General features: G+C 53.9%; 9 protein-coding genes and 2 non-coding genes across 11 annotated transcripts; 5 read left to right on the forward strand and 6 right to left on the reverse strand.

Moving 5' to 3' along the window:
• Positions 1-76: 76 nt before the first annotated feature.
• BJX68DRAFT_268301 (putative glucokinase) lies at positions 77-1,739 on the forward strand (the record flags this gene model as incomplete). The annotated part of the gene is made up of 2 exons (XM_071046049.1): positions 77-191; positions 247-1,739. The coding sequence occupies 2 exons, from the start codon at positions 77-79 to the stop codon at positions 1,737-1,739; spliced, it is 1,608 nt and encodes a 535-aa protein (XP_070897448.1).
• BJX68DRAFT_119602 (F-box protein) lies at positions 1,686-3,894 on the reverse strand. The gene is made up of 2 exons (XM_071036092.1): positions 2,325-3,894; positions 1,686-2,267 (listed from the first exon to the last, which is right to left on the reverse strand). The coding sequence occupies exons 1-2, from the start codon at positions 3,762-3,764 to the stop codon at positions 1,935-1,937; spliced, it is 1,773 nt and encodes a 590-aa protein (XP_070897449.1). The 5' UTR covers positions 3,765-3,894; the 3' UTR covers positions 1,686-1,934.
• On the forward strand, positions 3,895-5,175 carry BJX68DRAFT_119589 (MDR family NADP-dependent oxidoreductase). Its single transcript, XM_071036090.1, has 2 exons — positions 3,895-4,843; positions 4,896-5,175. The coding sequence occupies exons 1-2, from the start codon at positions 4,025-4,027 to the stop codon at positions 5,139-5,141; spliced, it is 1,065 nt and encodes a 354-aa protein (XP_070897450.1). The 5' UTR covers positions 3,895-4,024; the 3' UTR covers positions 5,142-5,175.
• Positions 5,038-6,615, reverse strand: BJX68DRAFT_119600 (uncharacterized protein). Its single transcript, XM_071036091.1, has 2 exons — positions 6,120-6,615; positions 5,038-6,059 (listed from the first exon to the last, which is right to left on the reverse strand). Exons 1-2 carry the CDS (start codon positions 6,334-6,336, stop codon positions 5,209-5,211), a joined length of 1,068 nt encoding a protein of 355 aa, XP_070897451.1. The 5' UTR covers positions 6,337-6,615; the 3' UTR covers positions 5,038-5,208.
• A 683-nt stretch (positions 6,616-7,298) lies between these two features.
• On the forward strand, positions 7,299-8,253 carry BJX68DRAFT_119617 (uncharacterized protein). Its single transcript, XM_071036093.1, has 2 exons — positions 7,299-7,694; positions 7,746-8,253. The coding sequence occupies exons 1-2, from the start codon at positions 7,412-7,414 to the stop codon at positions 8,141-8,143; spliced, it is 681 nt and encodes a 226-aa protein (XP_070897452.1). The 5' UTR covers positions 7,299-7,411; the 3' UTR covers positions 8,144-8,253.
• A 41-nt stretch (positions 8,254-8,294) lies between these two features.
• On the forward strand, positions 8,295-8,687 carry BJX68DRAFT_268306 (EthD domain-containing protein; the record flags this gene model as incomplete). The annotated part of the gene is made up of 1 exon (XM_071046050.1): positions 8,295-8,687. The coding sequence occupies one exon, from the start codon at positions 8,295-8,297 to the stop codon at positions 8,685-8,687; it is 393 nt and encodes a 130-aa protein (XP_070897453.1).
• Positions 8,688-8,778: 91 nt separating this feature from the next.
• On the reverse strand, positions 8,779-10,121 carry BJX68DRAFT_268307 (S-adenosyl-L-methionine-dependent methyltransferase; the record flags this gene model as incomplete). The annotated part of the gene is made up of 4 exons (XM_071046051.1): positions 8,779-9,544; positions 9,600-9,681; positions 9,776-9,911; positions 9,963-10,121. 4 exons carry the CDS (start codon positions 10,119-10,121, stop codon positions 8,779-8,781), a joined length of 1,143 nt encoding a protein of 380 aa, XP_070897454.1.
• Positions 10,122-12,903: 2,782 nt separating this feature from the next.
• BJX68DRAFT_t115 lies at positions 12,904-13,003 on the reverse strand. Its single transcript has one exon. It is a non-coding gene; the product is annotated as a tRNA-Ser (tRNA).
• A 137-nt stretch (positions 13,004-13,140) lies between these two features.
• On the forward strand, positions 13,141-15,791 carry BJX68DRAFT_240112 (C1 family peptidase). The gene is made up of 3 exons (XM_071040631.1): positions 13,141-13,972; positions 14,023-14,117; positions 14,165-15,791. The coding sequence occupies exons 1-3, from the start codon at positions 13,873-13,875 to the stop codon at positions 15,458-15,460; spliced, it is 1,491 nt and encodes a 496-aa protein (XP_070897455.1). The 5' UTR covers positions 13,141-13,872; the 3' UTR covers positions 15,461-15,791.
• Positions 15,792-15,921: 130 nt separating this feature from the next.
• On the reverse strand, positions 15,922-15,993 carry BJX68DRAFT_t114. Its single transcript has one exon. It is a non-coding gene; the product is annotated as a tRNA-Arg (tRNA).
• Positions 15,994-16,301: 308 nt separating this feature from the next.
• On the reverse strand, positions 16,302-19,086 carry BJX68DRAFT_276916 (uncharacterized protein; the record flags this gene model as incomplete). The annotated part of the gene is made up of 14 exons (XM_071048221.1): positions 19,048-19,086; positions 18,943-18,985; positions 18,816-18,885; positions 18,601-18,749; positions 18,497-18,547; positions 18,303-18,427; positions 18,154-18,248; positions 17,282-17,579; positions 17,168-17,210; positions 16,971-17,103; positions 16,739-16,905; positions 16,625-16,675; positions 16,489-16,565; positions 16,302-16,430 (listed from the first exon to the last, which is right to left on the reverse strand). Exons 1-14 carry the CDS (start codon positions 19,048-19,050, stop codon positions 16,302-16,304), a joined length of 1,434 nt encoding a protein of 477 aa, XP_070897456.1. The 5' UTR covers positions 19,051-19,086.
• Between the last annotated feature and the right edge of the window lie 34 nt (positions 19,087-19,120).

The raw sequence follows: 19,120 nt of genomic DNA on the forward strand, positions 1-19,120 counted from the left end.
TGCCAACACTCTTACTTCAGTCACCTCGTCATGTCTATCTTGTCGATATCCCTGATTATTGTTCGACTCGTCGGTCATGCTCCAAGGCCAGGCCCCTAGCTTGCTGGCACGAGCAGAGCGCATCGCTCGAGACTTTGACATCTCGCCTGACCAGGTCCGGAGTGTAACGAGACATTTCGTTGCGCAGTTGAGTACGTGCATCATTACTCGCAGAGGAATTCCATGTTGTATGCTGACCGACTACAGAGGATGGCCTGGCCAATGCCCGCCCGTGGCAGCTGCCTTCGTATGTGCAGAGCATTCCGACAGGAGCAGAAAAGGGCGAGTTCCTAGCAGTCGATCTCGGTGGGAGCAACTGCAGGATATGCCTCGTAAATCTCAAGGGGGATTCGACGTTTAATGTCGCTCAAAGCAAGCATATCGTCCCACCGTCTCTCATGGTCTCCAAGAGCCATCGACCACTTTTCGACTTTATCGCACAGAAACTCAAGGACTTCCTCGAGAAGAGGACATCGCGGCTGGCCGACCAACTACCCTATAGCCTAGGTTTTACCTTCAGTTTTACCTGCGAGCAGACTTCTCTCGCCAGCGGCCGCCTAATCCATTGGGACAAGGGCTGGGACATCCCCGACGCCCTCGGACGCGATCCGTGCGTCATGCTACAAGATGCAATCGACAGGCAGGGATTGCCGGTTCGAGTGACTGTTCTTGCAAATGACAGCGTTGGGACCCTTCTCACCAGGTCGTACCTGTCAGGCCCAAAGACCTCCACCTTGGCAGCCATGATCTTTGGAACGGGAACGAATGCCGCCTACGTCGAAAAGCTGGCTAATGTTCGGAGACTGTCGACAGCAGCAACAAGCACAGGTCTCATGGTGATGAATACCGAATGGGGCTGTCTCGACGACAAGATGGAGGTTCTGCCGCGGACTCCCTTCGATGATGAACTGGATGCATCGTTGACGGATCCTGGATCGCAGATGCTGGAGAAGAGAGTGTCGGGGATGTACTTGGGGGAGCTTCTTCGACTGGTCATAGTCCAACTACATCGCCTGCGCGCTTTCACTATGGACCTCGACGAGAAGTCTCCTGTTTTCCGACGCGACAGCATTGACAGTTCTTTTATCTCGAAACTCGCGGCAACTGGTTCAGTCGAGAGCGCTATCGATCTGGTCGAGGATGTGTTGTCTACGAAGAATACGACACCGGAGGACGCCCGGGCCATTCAACTCATAGCCAGCTCTATCGTCCGAAGAGCTGCGCGGTTATCAGGTGCATCACTGGCTGCTCTCATCATTCAAAGCGGTCGACTTGAGACTTCCCACGACTACCCAATCTCCACCGTAAGCAAGGTAGAACAACCTCGAACGCGAGAGATTTCGTCGAGTAGCAGTGTACAGAGATTCTGGCAAAGCCTCGGCCTCCTCTGGCAGCGGCTTCTCAAATTCGTTGGAATGAATTTGATAATCACACAGCCCCAGGGCTGCATAACGTCACAGCAAACACAGAGATCAGGTGAAGAATACACGGAGCAAGGTATCATCGACATCGGGGCCGACGGGTCTCTCATTGAGTGCTGTCCAACCTTCGAGACAGAGATGCGGGCTGCCTTGAGAGACATCACGGAAATTGGGGTTGCCGGTGAGCAAAGAGTCCGAGTGCATCTTACGAAGGATGGTTCAGGGGTGGGCGCTGCTCTCATGGCACAGGCTGCGAGCCAAGCGGGGAAGACTGAGTAACATAGGCGATCAGCATGGTCGACACACAATCTGCTCTTGTGTATTCGGCATAGCCGGTCCTGGAAATATGATTTTGTTTCATTTGTCTATTCGTCAGCCTCATTGCACGGCGTTGGGCTCTAGTAGGCTACTGTATACCAGCCTCACCAGTGCGTCGGGCTAGTTGCTCATGTGTTGGCACTGGAAGGTTGCCTCCTATTCCACGCCCTCAGGATCATCAAGATCCTCCCACTCATCGTCAACCTCATGATCAGTCTCATCATCGCCCCCTTCGGCGAATTCCCCTTGGAATATATCTAGCAACTGCAAGAGTGCCTGGGAGCGTAGCGCCGCATCAGCAGTTAGCGGGTGCTGATCAAAATTCCAGAGACCCGTATTCCGCGAGTCTTCCGGATTCGTACCGGCGCTGGGAGGGGGATCTGGCGCGAGACTGATTATCCGAATTGTCTTTGTCGGGAAAATGCGGTTCAGCCCGTCTTGAAGGGCACGAGCGGCGGGGTCACGATTGTGGAGGCGCCGGCCTAGTGTCTGTGATTCGAAATATCAGAACAAGATCATAAGTCAAATGAGACGAGTCTAGCTCACGGTATATGTAGTCATGATTGAATCTTCAAACAGAGCCATGAAGCTAACTGGGACGGCCAGCTGTGGCGTTGAAGAGGTGTAGAGCGAGTACGAAGGGCGCAACGGCCGATTAGGATCTTGAATGCGGCCGTTTTCATCGAGTGGAACGATATAGGCCCGGTCTTCAACCTCAAACATCAAGCGGTTGTTACGCACTGACAGCCATCCGCCCAGGTCAAAAGTCGACCCATCCGACTCGCACTCAATGATGGCACTTTGTGCTTGGAAACTGTTGGAGTCCCGAAGGGCTTTGCGCCAGTCCGAGCAGACGAACACGCGACCAGCACGTGAAACACCCACGAACAAGCCGTTGTCCTCCATCCCAGCTCCCCATTCATCCTCGCCGTTCCGGACATGGTCAGGATCACTTGGCAGTGGAAGTCGGCCCTTTGCAATCTGTATTGGCATCAGGCGATCCGAGCCAGCTGGTCCTAGGCTGACGGGCGCCGTTGAGCCGTGTCGTGAAGCTGTCATAGGCCGTGTTTCCCCGGAGAAGGTCCCAGGCGACGGGGATATATGATACCTTTCGGCACATTCTGATGGCTTCAGAACGCCCATGAGCTCTCCAGTGGACTTGCTATAGACATGATAACCTCGCGGACCCATCGAGTACATGACAGCATCATGGCTCTGATCGAGGTGACCGACAGCGTCGTTTTCGATCGTGAGGTGAGTGGTCCTCCTGGGAGGCCGCTGTGTCATGTCATAAACGAAGCCCTGGCCTTGTGTAGAGACCACGCAAAGGGTCGAGTATGACAGCTGGAAGCCTCTGGTTTGGCAGTCGTGGTCCAAGACTGCAATGCGCCGAAATTCACCGCGAGGGGCGTCGTCCAGGTCGGCTTGCCAGACCTCGACGGCGTCCCCCTCACGATCAAAGACAGCCATGCCATCTTGGTACTCCAGGTGAGCGTACGGACGAACCGCCTCCTCCGCGTCACTGTCCAGCGTTGAGGGGAGGCGCCACAAGATCTCACCGGTATCGAGGTCCGTGACGTTCAGCCCACCGGCATGAGAGGTCGAGACTATGAAGCGACGCTTCAAATCAGCGCGAAAGCGCCAGACGGGGTCATCGCTGATTTGCAGGACCAGATCACGGCTCGCGGGGTGCGCACGGGCCCAATTGCTGTCAAGCAGCGTCTTTCGTCGGCACAGATCCTTCCATGACTTTACGCCGTCAAACCATTTCGAAAAGGTCGGGATGTCGCCCACTGCCGACAGATCACGCCTACATTCTCCGACTTTGGATGAGTAGATGGTCTCTTGATGGGTGACGTCGATGAACTGGTGCCAAGCCTTGGAAACCGCAGTGAGCGAGGCCAACGTCGAGAGCGAGGCGAATTCGACGACGCGGAGGACGAGTTCGGGAGGAAGACGTGCCAGGGGGTCTGCCACAGCTTGCATGGTCTGCCAGTGTTGTTTGTGTCTAAAAAAGCCTGGCTGGTGTTGCTCCCTCAGATTTTGATTTGACCGCGTCGATGACGTAAGGGCAGAAATTATGTAAGCTTCTTCTGCCTCAGGCACTCAAACTATGAACCTCGGCACTTCCCCCGCCCTCGTCGCAGACTTCCTGTTTGGGCTCGTCTCCGCGTTCCCGCCAACATAAAAAGACGCGGAGTCGCCACTGACCTCTTCACCCAATTTTCACTCACCACATTCTCATCATGTCGTATCGCCAGGTCATCTACACCACCGCGCCCGCTCCGGCGATCGATCCCTCCCTCACATCCGGCACTTTCCGCCTCAGGACTGTCCCACGCCCTCAAAATGTGCCTGCCAACCGGGTGCTTGTGCGCGTGCACTATCTCTCCCTCGACCCGGCTATGCGCCAGTGGCTGACTGCTAAACGGTCGTACATTGAGCCAGTTCAAATTGGCGCTGTTATGCGTGGACAGAGCATCGCCCAGGTCGTCGAAGTGGGCAGCGACCTGCGCTCCAAGTTCAACGTCGGCGACTGGGTCACGAGTTATTCGGGGTGGCAGGAGTATGCGGTCCTTTCGGAAAAGGCCGTCGAGAAAGTCACCATCCCACCCGGTGGTCGTCCCACCGACGCGCTGTCGGTGCTCGGCATGACGGCCCTCACCGCATACTTTGGCATGATCGAGGTCGCAAAGCCTCGCGAGGGCGACACGGTCGTCGTCTCCGGAGCCGCCGGTGCAACAGGTATGGTTGCCGGTCAGATCGCAAAGATCAAAGGCGCAAAGCGTGTCATTGGTCTGGCTGGCGGAAAGGACAAGTGCGATTTCCTGGTCAAGGAGCTGGGCTTCGACGTGGCCATTGACTACAAGGCTCCCGACTGGCGGAAACAGCTCAAGGAGGCGACCCCCGAGTACATCGATGTCTACTTTGACAATGTCGGAGGCGAGATTCTGGATGCCTGTCTCGCTCGGGCCGCAAAGGACTCGCGGTTTGCGATCTGCGGTGCCATCAGTCAGTACAACGCTGCGAAACCGCAGGGTCCGACTGCGTTCATGAACGTCATTGTGAGTTCTCGACTGTCCCAGTAGGGTATTATGTGTGCTAACGAGTCGATAGTCGCAACGAATCATGTTGAAGGGCTTTATTGTATTTGATTATGCGGACAAATACTCCGCTGCCCTCCAGGAGCTGGCCTCCTGGCTCGTTCAGGGGAAGCTCAAGCGCAAGGAGCACATTGTAAAGGGCGGGCTGGAGTCGGCACCCCAGGCGCTCGTGGATCTCTACGCCGGCGCCAACACGGGCAAGATGATGATTGAGATTGCTCCGGTGAGCGAGGCACTTGGAGTAAAGTCAAAGCTGTAAATGATATGCGACGTCGGGTAATACAATGCTATAATTATACTCGATCTGAGAAACATGAAGACATCAATCACTCCAGCTCATGGCGCATCACTCGCTGCTCTCGCGCCTCCTGGACCGGTAGTTCGGCGTACATGGGCTCTGCCTGAACCTCGTGCATCCCCGCCGTGCCAGCTCCTTGGGATGCACCCTGAGGAGGGGCAAACATTTCCTTTGTAGAGATACCGGGCTGCTGCTTTGTCTCTGGCGGGGGAATAACCGGCGTGTCGACAACGGCGCTCTTCTTCTTGTGTCGCCGATACAAGAACAACGCGCCAGCGACCAAAGCCAATCCACCAACACCTCCAACCACGCCGCCCACAATGGCTCCAACCGGCGTCGAGGATCCCTTGTCCGGATCCTCGGTTTCTATTGGGGTTTCCTCGTCGACTGGTGAGGGTGTTGAGCCCCCCGACGTAGAGGTCGTCGGCGTATCAGTTTCGGTTTCAGTCTCAGTAGTGGTTGTGGCATCCGCACTACGAGCAGTCGGCAAATCCGAACTCGAAATCCACGAGAACGAAAGCGTCTCAGTGGTCTGATCCTCAACATCCTCCTCATCCGTCACGGTTCCATACGTGTACATGGTCTCGATCCACCTGGAGCTGGTGGAGGTGCACTCAAAGTCGGCCGCATTCAGACTGGGCCATGTGCGGGTGTGGCAGTATCGGTTCTCATCGTACGTGCAGAAGAGCGCCATCGAGTCTGTCGTCTGCGCGAGGAGATCGGATGTCGCAAGGATGTCGTCGATGTCGATACAGGTGCTGAAGATGATGCACTCCTCGGTCGCGGAAGTTTGCGGGCAGCAGCCGACCATTCCAGGGAATTCCGAGTCAGGGGCGTAGAAGACGCATGCATTGTTGTTTAAGCAGTAAAGGCGGTTATCTGAGACAAAGCGAAATCCATGTTAGTCTGGCCCAACGATGAATGCAGGCCATATCTCACCAATAGCCCGGTTGTAGTAACCACAGACCGTGGCGTCCGCCTGAGCGAGGGTGTCTCGACGATCAAGGAGGTGCAGGTCGTCGAGCGTCGCAGGCCCAGCGGTGGTCTCTGGGTGCTCTGGCCGCGCAGACGCCTTGATATCTCTCGCAACGGTCACCGTGGGAGCAGACAGAGTGACCGCATTGGCGGCGGCGGCCAACAAGACGACAAACCACATGGTGCTCTCGTTGGCAGCGACGTTGTTGCAGAGAGGAGAAGAGCAGCGAGAAGGGAGAAATGAAATCTCCCGCCTCGCTCGTGTTGGGCAGTTGCCCGGTCCTCGCGAGTTGGGGGCTAGTTGGACCTGCTCGTATTAGCGGGACTTGGCCTTGCACTTCCTCCACCCAGCTGAGCGATCCCAAGCGAGCCGCAGCCCAGAGGTGGAGGTCCGCTAGACCCTTTTCTGGCGCCAAGAGCTCCGTCTGCCAATCAGTCACGCACCAGGAAATGAGCAAATCCTGAGGCTGTCGGCTGTGTTGTCTCTCCAACTCTCCAAGCCTCGCTGTTGCGTGATTCGCATGAGCAGACATCAAACATGAAGATGGGTGGTGGAAGGCATCGCACGAGTGCACGTTATTGTTCGATACTCTCGTCAGGCGAGATATCGCAGCTTCGCAGAAAGATGTTTTGAGGACCGGTCCATCCTCGGGGGTTCTCCGGAGTCATGGGGATCAGCCTGTGGCGGGGATATATATCTTGGACAATCGATTGTTAGCGAGAACAGCGGTGAGCATAATTACTTCTTGAGGCGTATTCTATCCGACTTCCCACGATTTCGAGACTTGACCGAGCACCGTGAGCAGTGTTCAGGGGAATGTCTTGAGCAGCGATGATCGGTCAGGCGACCCGGCAACCAGTCATGCGGCTCAAGCGCATCTGGCGCCCGCTGACCAACTGGAGTGATTTGATCTCGCAGGGCTCCGTGGTCGACTGGTACTCGACCAAATCTCGAGCAGGAGAGCTGAGGGTTCGAAACGGGCTCGCCGCATTGCACAACAGACACAGCGGTGTCCAGGGGCGGAGGCATCTCACGCGGATTCCACCCAAAGTTTGCCCTCTTTCGTCTTTTTTCCAATCATCCTCTGCTCGCATTCAACAAGGAAAATCGAGCCGAGCGGCGGCTCCGGTCAGCAGCATCTTCACATGGGGCTGAATGCCACCAAGATGCGGCTGAGGCTCTTTTCACGCGGTCGCCCAAGGCCTTATCACCTTGAAGGTTGTCCTCTATTCCTTGAGTGCGAGACTGGCGAAACATGATGCGCGGACTGAAAGCAACCCTCAAGGTCGCCGTGTACGGCACCGGCGCCTCTCTTGGGGCCTTCTTCTTCGCGACGAGGAAAAATGTCTTTGTGCCTCTCGAGCCGACCGACGCGATTTTTCACCATCGATTGCTCCGCGAGCTCAATCCCTCGAGCAATCCCACAATGCACGATGTCTGTGTTCGCCGGATACCCATTTCGGACATTCGCCCGGAGCTGCTCAACAAGGAGGGAGGGCTAGTCGAGGCGTTTTGTGCGGGAGTCTGGAGTGGATGGGGTATGCCCCGGTTTCGCGAGCACGCAGTTGGAACTGACCCATGTCCAATAGGCTACAAGGTGCAACGCGCCATCCTAGCAAAGACAAACCAAGACGCCTCGACACAATCTCAGCTGTGGTCCCCTGCTGAGCTTCGCATGTCAGACTACAGCGTTGGAACCCTCATCACCGACCATTTTGAAGTCGTCGAGAAAACGCCCACGAGCATCCTTGTGCGCAGCGGCGATTCTCCTCGGAATCAGGCGATTCGGCAAGTCGATGGACTGTTTGAGATCTCGGCGGTTGTTAAGCACGATGAAGGCGTTGTTGATCTGGGGCTGAAAACGTGCTTCTTCCAAGGACTGGGCAAGGCCCAAGGACCACCGATGCCTGCGCCAATCGAGTGGCTGCATCGACAGTATGTCAAGTTGCTGCTGGAGACGGCCGTGCAGAATCTTGTGGGCCACTGAGACGTGATTGGTTTCTCCGTGTAATCGTCAAGTGGGGGCCGAGAGCTAAGCTTTAATGCGCAATATAAATACCACGACAAATATACTCCGGAGTCAATTCTGATTCTTCACACTTCACACTTCCACCTCTTCATACCTGTATCTCATCAGAATGGTCTTCAAAGCCCTCCTCTACGCAACCCGCAAGGCGGGAATCACCCCGGCCGAGTTCAAAACCCACTATGACACCGTCCACCTCCCGCTCATCAAAAGCCTCGCAGGCGACACACTGCCCATCTATCATAAACGATCCTACCTTGCACGACCTCTAGCGGGCGAGGACAACAGCTACCCGGCCGCAGTGGTCCTGGGAACACAGGACGACTTCACCTACGACTGCATTACCGAAATCGCCTTTGAGAACGAGGAAGGCTTTAAAGTGTTCTTCGGCAAAAGAATGCAGCCTGGGATCAAGGAGGTCATTGATGCCGACGAGGAGAAGTTTCTGGACTCGACTAAGGTCAAGGTTGTGATACTGGGCGATGTTTCGGAGACGTTTTTTTGATTGTTTGTGAAGCTAGTATGGAAGGGTCGAGGATGAATCATGTATGGTATAATGAAACTTGTCGAATTCAAACCAAGACACATTTCGCGCGTCATTTCTTAAGCACAGCCTCAAATAGGGCCGTTGACCCGGGAATAACCACTTCTGGCTTGCACACTCTGGCAACCTCAAACCCCACAGCGTCCAACAGCTCCAGGAACTGAGCCTCTGAACGGTTCAGGGAACCAAAAACAACCATCATCGTCATGTCCATCTCGGCATCGTACAGTGGGACTCCGGACTCCGGAACAAGGGTCTCATTGAGTAGGAGAATCGAGTCCGGCGCCATGGCATCCCTGATGTGCTCGAGGATTATCTTTGCCTGCTTGTCCGGCCAGTCGTGGATGACGAGGCGAAGATAATAAGCTTTGGCGCCTTTGACGGGTTGAGGGGTGAAGAAATCATGGCCCATTGACTCCACGCCTGCCGGACTCGTTTGAGCCCCCTCAATGACCGAGAATAGATCCTGCAGAATCACTCTTCCGGGTAGATCAGGGAAGCGCTTCTTGAATGTCGCGACATCACCGCCAGTGTTTCCTCCAATATCAACAAAAAGCACATGGGAAGGATCGTCGACGCGCAGCCTCTCCTTCACCGGATAGTATTCGAACCAGTCTTGGCCCAAGTTCCCGGGACAAGTGCTCATGACCGTGTTCAGAGCGTGTTGTAGACGAGGGCTAGCACCGACATAGTCAAAGTAGTGCAGTTTGGTCCGCATTGCGTATTGGAATGGCGAGTCGTACGTGTCGTTGGGGCTAATGTATCCTTTTTCGGCGAAATAATCTGGCAGGAGGGCGGCTGCCGGACCGTGGGATGCGCTGGCAAGGTCAATACGAGGATGAAATATATATTCGGAATTGCAATAATACGCACAGATGGATTGCTATCTCCTTGAATGGAGAGCCGGTCGCACATGCCTGGGCGAGGGGCGTCGACTTGAATGTGGCAACGTCGACTTCCTCGAAACGTGCATGCCACAGAGCATCCGCATGAGACGAACTATGCCATCTTAGCGCACGGTTCTCAAGTCTCTTTTAGGAAGAGCCTACCGATCAAAAGAGGATCCGCAGAAGTAACCTCGGCGAGCTGCGAAATGGTGAAGGTGGGCTGAGTTGCAGCGGCAGTCACCCCAGCGTCAATCAACCCCATATTAATCGCCGTAATCAAAGCCGCGCTCTCGTAGACCTAAGCTCGTGAGTTTAATATGCGCAGAGGAAGGGCGGAAGGGAGTTGTACTCCTCCAGTAACGCGCATCGTCGTCTCCATCGGTACCTCGAGGGCGGCCCTGAGCTTGTCACATGCTGTTAGGAGGGCCAGTCTGTCGCCTTCGGAGACCTGGCCTGGTAGCGTCTCCGTCACGGAGTTTATGTTTTGGAGTAGGCCGGCGACACTCATTGAAACGATGATCGTCAGACAGTAGCGGGATTCGATGCTGAGGCATATGAAGGCTTAATGGGCAAAGACCGGTATATAAGTGCACTGAACACGCTCACGGCGGCGATGCAACATCCTACGCTTACTGCAGCACGCTAACATGCTCAGCCACACTTGGCTTCCAGCGACGCTGTGGGATAGACGAGGCCTGTGCGACGATCCACTTAATGAGTCCTTTATCGGGCTGACAGTGCGGTCATGCCGTGGAGTTGGGCGTGCAGTCACTTAGGAGCCGAGATCCCAATTGCCAACAACCACAGCAGGGCTAAACCGGAACGAGAAAGGTCTTTCGAGGTCTGATCGACCGGATGAGGCTTTGAGGGTGGCTATGTACCCGGTATATGCACACGTTTGGTAACCAGCTGTTTGAGCCGGATCATGGCCATTTCGGTGAATGGCTTTGGATCTCCGACCTCATCGCCATTCGCAATCGAGATAGCTTGGACATGAAATTTCGTCTTTATCCGTTCGCAGGTGATTAAAGGGTATATTTCGAAGAACGCAGGATGTAACCTCTGGGTCAGAAAGTCATCGTATACCAGATGATACGCTTTCTCCATGGCAAGGACGCTCGCGGCGCGAGGCTTGTAAGTGAGCTGGTTATTCGTGAGACCAACGCCACTCTGTTTCTCCAATAGATAAAGATCCCAGACACGGAACGTTGGCATTGTCGCTTCTGCTTCATTACTCAAATGTACATGCCGATGAGCCACCACACTCTCGATTGCACTTCTGCAGACAGCCTCCACGTCGAGCTGGTCTTGGAGCTCGATGATGCGGTCTCGAAGGTCGGGCCAGGGAAGCCAGTCAATCAATGGAGAATGAGGGACTGTCAGTTGTAACAGAGTCGGACGATATGCGGGATGAAGCTTTTCATATGAGGACTGGCACGGAAACAGTCTCCAGAGCTCCGACTGAACGAAGCCGTTGAGCGAGTCCTGCAAGATATGAGCTTTAGTCTCGAATAGGTTTGACTGCTCTTACTGTGATCTTCCAGAAACCTTCGGCTGCCGGCCATGCCTCTCTCACGATCCACATGACTCCGTAGGATACGAGCGACTCCAATGCTCGTGATCTGGGTCTTGTTAGGACGTTGCTAATTTTGATATCACAGTCCCAGTACATACGGTGTGCTTTGTGACCCAAAGGCAGTCCTAATGGAAGTCCCAAGCGCCTTGATATACTGGTCCATTCTTTGCTGCGCTTGGCCCATGTTGAATCCGAAGCTGAGCCCCAGGGCAGAGAGCGTCGGCTCTGGAAGACCCAAGGACCACGGTAGACGAAAGTCTTGGGTACCCAACTCGCCAGCTGAGTCCAAAAGATCGGACGACAGCTTATCACCCACGAGAGAGCCCGAGCCCCATATCAATGGAGACTCTCGGAATAATGCCTCCAGCGATTGAGATGTGTCTTTGTGTGCATTATCAATGACGGTGGACGGTGCTTCCGACCCATGATCTAATAACCCTGTCGTGTAAGAGGAATCTGCGCCTGGCCAAAGCACCTGGTCGAAGATGGTATTTATTGGAGAAGCCAGTGTGGTCTTGACGGGTGACAGGCAGTCTGCGAACCTAAACTCATCCTCGTCTTGCTGGGCGATGGATTGCCCAAGGTCCCCGCTCCAAGGCGTAGTCGGGAGCGAGTCTGCAAGAAGCGGAATACTCGATGGGACCCGTGGTCGAGTTGTTTTCTTCGCGGCAGCAGCCTGAGTTCTTTCAGCTGCACCGGCGATCCGCGAGTTACAATCCACACACCGGAGAGTCCGCCGTAGCCTCCGATTCTCGAAGTCTAGACGCCGACACTTCTCCTGCAACTGTTCAATTTCGCGCTGCAGGCTAGTGTCCATCCGTACTAGGTTTGCTGGTGGGGTGGGATATAAACTTGATGCAGATGACGTGGTCGTTGGAGTGAAACCGGGGGTGGAGGAGGAGGAAGCTGGAGGGGGAGCACTTTGAAAAGGCCAGGTCTCTTCCCCCTTTTCCGGCCGGCTCTCCCGGGTTCAGATCGATGAGCCAAGCCAATAATTGCGGGGTAATGAGGCCACATTTGCACAGAAATCTCGGCTGTTCCCCAGATTTCCTCCCCGAGCGGTTCGTCTCCTCCCCGGTACACCCTGGCAATAATCTCAGATTTTGGCAGAAGCTTCCAGTTTGACTCGATAAATACTATAGTTTAAGCACTACCAAGCGACTTGCAACGGTAAAGACCGACTCTCGCCGTAGAAAAGAGCCCGTTGGAATTTTCCTCCTTAGTGAGCTGTGCCACGGACCTCAATTCCAGTCTGTTTATTGATCCAAAAGTTCCTGTGTGTCCCACTCCTCACTCGGATTCGCCGGCTCCGGACGATAAGAACACAGAAGTTGCGGGATCATTTGGGGGATCAGGGTCCAGCCTTAGTCTGATGTACACTTGGCATACACCTAGTCATTGAGCATTGTGCAAATTGCTGCTTTTGCTTCACGTATCTAGTCGAGAACCCTACCTCCATAGACAAGAAATTACAAGCATTCCCTCAGAAAATGATTGCGGATTCCCACCCCACCACAAACCCAAAACCCATACAAAAGCATCGAACAATCATCCTTTACCGCGGGATTCCACATGTAAAAGTCTTCCAGGGCAATCCCATGTGCATCCGCAAGGTCCTAGCACCCGTCGTCCACTTGCACCTCGTAGAAATCTAAATTTGCAACCTGTAGTGGTTGGTTGGTATTTGAAAGTCAAGAAAAAAAGAGAAAAAAATCGACAGCAGTGTGGTTCGAACACACGCCCGCGAACGGAGTAGATATTTTCCCGATTTGGGGGTTCAAGTCTACCGCCTTAGACCACTCGGCCATGCTGCCTTGTTGATGCAGAGTTGATTAATCTTTTGACATAATACTCCCAAAAAAGAAATAAACAAAAATGTCAACTATTACGATCGCAGGAAGCGCTGGGATTTTTATAAGTTTCTTGGGGACGAAACCATCCGCCTTATCTTGGCCATTTCTATTGTCATGCTTAGTGTGATTGGAAATAACTAGTGGTGTGCCGCCTACAATGACCCGGAAAGATGGGCCAGATACTGAACAGCCCTTGACGAGGTGTTGGAGAGTGCCTGGCAGTACTGGTGGCGCAGCTTCCAGCACATTGGACTCACTGACGAGGTTAGGAGGTTAGTATCCCTCTCCTCATCCTCTATACATGGATCTATATTAACCGCCTCTCTGTGACAGCTCGTTCAAGAAACTCCAAGCAGCAATGCCCTCTGTCGACGAGGAGCCGCAACTTGGCCGGGATCCTTGGAATGTGGACCTTCCTATTCCCTACCACAAGGATCGGCAAGTTGCGTTGTTCGTTGATGCGGAATGCATATCGTCACTACTGGGCCCGCCGGGACAAGAGACTCCGCTACCCGATACAGCTGCAGCAATTCGGAAGCACGCCAGGGCAGCTATGTCATCGCCGTGGAGGGAGGGTATAGCCCAGAGAGAGGGTATTCGTCCAGTCAAGTCCCTGAGCCGTATATGGGGTGGGCAAAAATCGCTTGTCACCGTCATCTTCACAGAGCTAATGCCCTGCGAGGAATCTTTTGGTAGATAAGCACTTGTCAATCAGGAGATGGGGACCTTGTGCTCCGCTCCATTCGTCATTTGCGTAGATAAGACGCGCTTCCCCGCTTCGGTTGTCGCATCCCAACGTCCCCCCTTCACCTCCTCACCAGCACTTCACCATGGGCTCCAGCTACTCAAAGCCAGTCGGTGCTATCGAAAAGAGAGCTGGTCTCGTCGAACAGAGTGACCGCGAAAAGAAACATGTGACAATCGAGACCCGTAGGTCCCTCTACCCCGGTTTGTCGTCAGAACCATGGCTGATCTCGCAGCTCCACCGTACCAGATCGTCGAGCGGCCCTCGGCCCCGTCCGTCTCGCTCGATCGCGTCCAGGACTGGACCGAGTCGCTTTTGGACGATCCCAAGGTATGTTGCGATCGAAAATGAGTATCTAATTGCTAACATCGACCAAGAACCGCCTCGCCCTCTCCAGTCTGGCCACGGCCTCGTACACGCAGGTCCTCGCCAACCGATCCGCCCTCAACGCCGACCTTCAAGTCTTCAACCTCAAGGTGCCCTTCGAGGGTGCTCCCATAACCAATCAACGCTCCTCGGGACGATGCTGGCTCTTCGCCTCGACGAACATTTTCCGCTTGCCCATCATGAAAGCCTACAACCTGCGCGCGTTTGAACTCAGCCAGGCATACCTCTTCTATTGGGACAAGATCGAGAAGGCCAACTATTTCCTGGAGACCATCATTGAGACCGCTCATGAGGATTTATCCGGTCGCTTGGTGCAGAAACTGTTCCAGGACCCCGTCACTGATGGCGGCCAGTGGGACATGGTCGCCAATCTGGTGCGCAAGTATGGACTTGTCCCCCAGGCTCTGTACCCCGACAGCTATCACGCTCAAAATAGTGGCAAGATGAACTGGCTTATTACTGCAAAGCTTCGCGAGCACGCGTTGATTCTGCGTCGCCTCGCGCAAAGTTCGGATCCCACGGAGCAAGGGCAGATAGAGTCGGCGAAGCAGCAATTCCTGCAGGAAATTCACTCCCTGGTTACCTTGATGCTCGGGCCTCCGCCGAGCCCTGAAAAGGAGTTTGTTTGGCAGTTCGTTGATGCCGATGGCAAGGCCCGAGAGGTCCGGCAAACACCACTCGGATTTGCGCAGCCGGTGAATGTCTCGCGATCGCAAAGCAAAGCCTCTCCAAGTCGCATGTTCAGTCTTGTCAACGACCCTCGAAATGAGTACAACCGTCTACTGACGGTGGATAAGCTCGGAAACATTATTGAGGGCCGCCAACTAGCATACGTCAATGTTGAGATGCCAATCCTCAAGAAAGCCGTCATTGCCATGCTCAAAGCCGGCTCTCCCGTATTTTTTGGCTGCGACGTGGGCAAATTCTCCGAACGGGAGCACGGCGTCATGGACCCCGATTTGGTCGATCTCACTCTAGGGTTCAACATCTCTCTGGGGCTGAACAAGGCCGAAAGACTTTCCATTGGGGAAACCGCCATGACCCATGCCATGGTCATTACAGCAGTGCATCTCGAGAATGACCAGCCAGTCCGGTGGCGTGTCGAAAACTCCTGGGGCGAAGGTTCCGGTGATCACGGATGGTTCGTCATGACTGATAAGTGGATGGATGAATATACCTTCCAGGCTGTGGTTGACTCGAGCCTTGTCTCGAGGGAGGTCCGCGAGGTCCTGGAGCAGGAGCCAAAGGTTCTTCCGCGGTGGGATCCTATGGGTGTTCTTGCTTGAATCACTGCATTGAAGGATTGTTGAATTTGGCGGGAGATCATTGAGGACAGATTGCTCACTAAATCCCAGTGGAATATATTATCATTACGGAATCACCCTACTTTTTTTGGCCAGTTGTGGACAACGGACAATAAACAGAGTCACCAAGTGGCGGCTCAGTGGTAATGAAGCTCACAGAAGGCTGCAGGTTCCCGCGTCAGCTTTTGTTTCTTTCTTTCCCCAGAAACCTGACCAGATGGCCGAAACCTTGGCAATAGTCCCTGACAGTTCACATCCTGGGACATTGAATGCTTGAACGGAGTCGACAGCGCGACGGACAGAAACTGATGCCGGTGGCGAATCGGAGGGCTCCTTTTTTTTTTTTTTTTGGCCCGGCCATGGAAGCGACCCACCAGGGCAAAAAAATTCACATCCACCGCATCAAACCCACCAAAATCACCGTCAAAAAAGTGCTAAAGTAATGACCTACGCAGGGATCGAACCTGCAATCTCTTGATTCGTAGTCAAGCGCCTTGCCATTGGGCCAGCAGGCCTTGTTGAAGAACTCAATCTGAGTATACCATATAAGATGTGGCGGCAAATGCCATCTTGCCGGTAGGATGGTCATTACGATTATTTTGCGTCCACACCGATAAGTTTGCCTCGATCTTCAAAGATCGAGAGTCCGCAGATTGAACAAAGTAGTCGATTCAGAATTTGGATGCCCATGTGAGATCTAGGTCGAATCTGGCAGCTTCCGAGCACTTTGCGGCAACTCGACTATATATATATCACAACGGAAAGGGTGGTGAGCAGATTGAACCCGTTATATATAACCCAACGAGATGTCCGACACTTAAGGCTACGATCGATGCCACCCCGTCCGAGTATACACAATCAAACCGATAGGAACAACGACCTCGCAGTCGGAAGTCGTCGCCGAATATGCAGGAGGTGCCCCTGGAGTCGTCGACTGGGTATCTGCTTGCGCCTGCGGCACGTCAGTCAATGTCTAGCATAGCGGTTATCCGTCCACCAAGGTAACTCACTATATTTGGGCATGCGCATAGAATTATGGCGTGTCTATTCGAGCGGATGTGGTGATTCGTTGCAAAGGCATCAGCTTCTTGAGCCGGCGAGTAGTGGTTAGAAGACATGGCATCATCAATGTAGAATAGGACTTACGAGACGAGCTGGGACTTGCAAAGATCTTAGGACCTAGTGTGAATCCAACGCCTATCAAGTGATGCCGGTTAGCGAACCTGAAGCTTCCTCTGAATCCACGCCCGGGCAACTCACGAGCTTCTCTGAAGGCACACTGGTTCCTGAAGACTAGACATAGCGAGCATTTGTTACTGCGGCAGAAATCCAACGGGTATCCGGCATCTCCAACATAGCATGCGCGACGAGCACCGTGGAACGAGAGGGGCATGTCGATCAACGAAGAGAGTAGCGCCACATCGGTGCTAGACTCGAGGTCAGAGCTTCTTATCCCCACGACTGTCTTATATTCCAACAAAACTATACGGACCTAGCGGGAGCCAAGGGAGCTGATGGCTGCCCGCCGGGGCGGGGCATGGGAGACTTTATATCGAACAGGATGATTTCTTCAATGTGTGGAGTTTTGGTTTGATCGTGCCATGAGTCGTAGAACAGGTGCTCGACTACAGCGGTTGGTTAACGCTTAACGGACGAAAAGAAAACCTGACGCTCCTGGAATCCACGTACCCTTTTTCGCGAACGGCGTGTGTCCGTCTAGCTGGCTCAGTTCCTGAGTTCGGGGACGCACGATTAACCAAAGGTACATAGCACACATTGAGGACGAGGCTGTTATACGCATACCATGACCATCTCGGCTGACAGTGGCGGAAGGGTCGCGGTGGGTGCGATGTCCTCGTATGTTGGGGGCATGGCCGCTGTTCTGGAAGGCCCCTCGCTGCGCTGCGACGAGCGACTTTCAGTATCCGAGGACGCATCATAATCGCTTCCGGCAGGCCTTATCTCGATAATCCGGCGTAGAGGCATCGTCGCGGTTTGGATAGGAGCTTCAAGTTCGGAGACGGTGGGATCGGAATCGACCATGGGTGTGTCCTCGTCGACGGGTGAACCTGGAGATGAATGTTCTTCAGGCGTCTTGTCGCTAATCAGGTCAGCCTTGTCACGAGTGTTACTTATCGAGGCGAGCGAGGTACCTTGCCATTGTGTTGGGCGGCGAGTGACAAGTCTCACAGAATATCAATGTTGGTCTAGGAATAAAGGCGAAGTTACTCTATCGCTACATTAAGTAGTCAGAAAGAAGGCGGATTCCTTCGTGGCAGCCGTATAATTGAGGCGAAGGCGTCGAGGGGCGGAAAAGGACGCCTGGGGGACTGTTTGCTCTTGTGAATGCCGCGATCCAGAAGAGGAAAAATCCAGGCTGCCAGGCTCAGCGTTGTTGGGCAGAGGAGGGTGTGATGACTCGGACATGAAAAATACCACCAACGGCTGAGGGATTCTGCCTCGCCCCAAACTCGAGCAACCAACACCATTTGAAAATTACTGCGAGAAAAGGAGGCAAGCAAATACGCTTCCATGGCGCCTACACGCAACGACTCTGGCATAAAAATTGAAATGATGCTAATATATCCACGCTTCTTTAGGTATCGCAACAAAACTGAACAAGTGAGAAACAACATTCTTGAACTTAACGCGGCGTCCAACCTTCTCGCGTATACACGACTAGACCGATCGGTTTGATTCTCGCTGGGTCGTAGACGACGGTTTCTCGATACTCAAGCGCCCCGCCCTCTGCCTTGGTCGCCCCTTCAACCTGGACAGTGTGGTCAGCCAACCTGTATCGACATAGACTCGACAAGGGCCATACCGAATCGCAGGGGCCTGGAAGACCTGCAGCGTACATTGTTACGGGAGTACCAAGATCAAGTCCGCAGAGGAGGATGACATGCTTGTGGGAACGGACGTGGTGGTTTTTGGCGTAGATGTCTGCTTCTGAACCAGTGATGGTTAGTGATCCTGACGCTACGAGAATGAAAGAGCCTGGAGAAGAAGGAGACTTACTGGATGAGACCACAGTGGAGTATATCCCAGGTCCAAACATCGCTCGTAGGTCTGGAGATATGAGAACCATGTTGTAAGCCTGAACATGCTGCCTCGCTACTCACTGGCATGATCGAGTGTAAAGCCCTTTTTGAGAATGCCGCAGACGTAGCATTCGTCATTGTCACACGGGTCAAGAGAGCCTGCGCCGATTCTGCAGGCGCGCTGTGTTCCGTGGAATCGAAGCTTGAGTTTCGGGTCTTTGGCGTTCTTTCTGGCAGCAGAGGCTGTGTATCAGTATCACGACTCTCTTGGTCGGCCACTGTGACGAGGTACATACATGACATAGATGGACACGAGCTTTCCTTTTGTGTTTGGGTGTTTCCATTCGCGCGAGAACATCCACGAGACTGGGATATTACTAGGTAGACCTTTGGACAGGATGCGATGGGATACACAGTACTTACCCTTTTTGTGGAAGCGGCTGCTGCTGTCGAGCTCGATCAGTTCCTACAGTAACCGAAGTTAGAAAGAGGCAACGAGATCCTGGATGGTCTCAATCTGGCTCCTACCATGTTGTTGTTGTGTCGGCTGCTCTTGCTGTCGCCGAGTGGAGCAGCTCGTCGAGAGAAAACGGGACCTCCA

The sequence above is a fragment of the Aspergillus pseudodeflectus genome (assembly GCF_044049435.1).
Source record: "Aspergillus pseudodeflectus strain CBS 756.74 chromosome Unknown BJX68scaffold_30, whole genome shotgun sequence".
NCBI lineage: Eukaryota > Fungi > Ascomycota > Eurotiomycetes > Eurotiales > Aspergillaceae > Aspergillus > Aspergillus pseudodeflectus.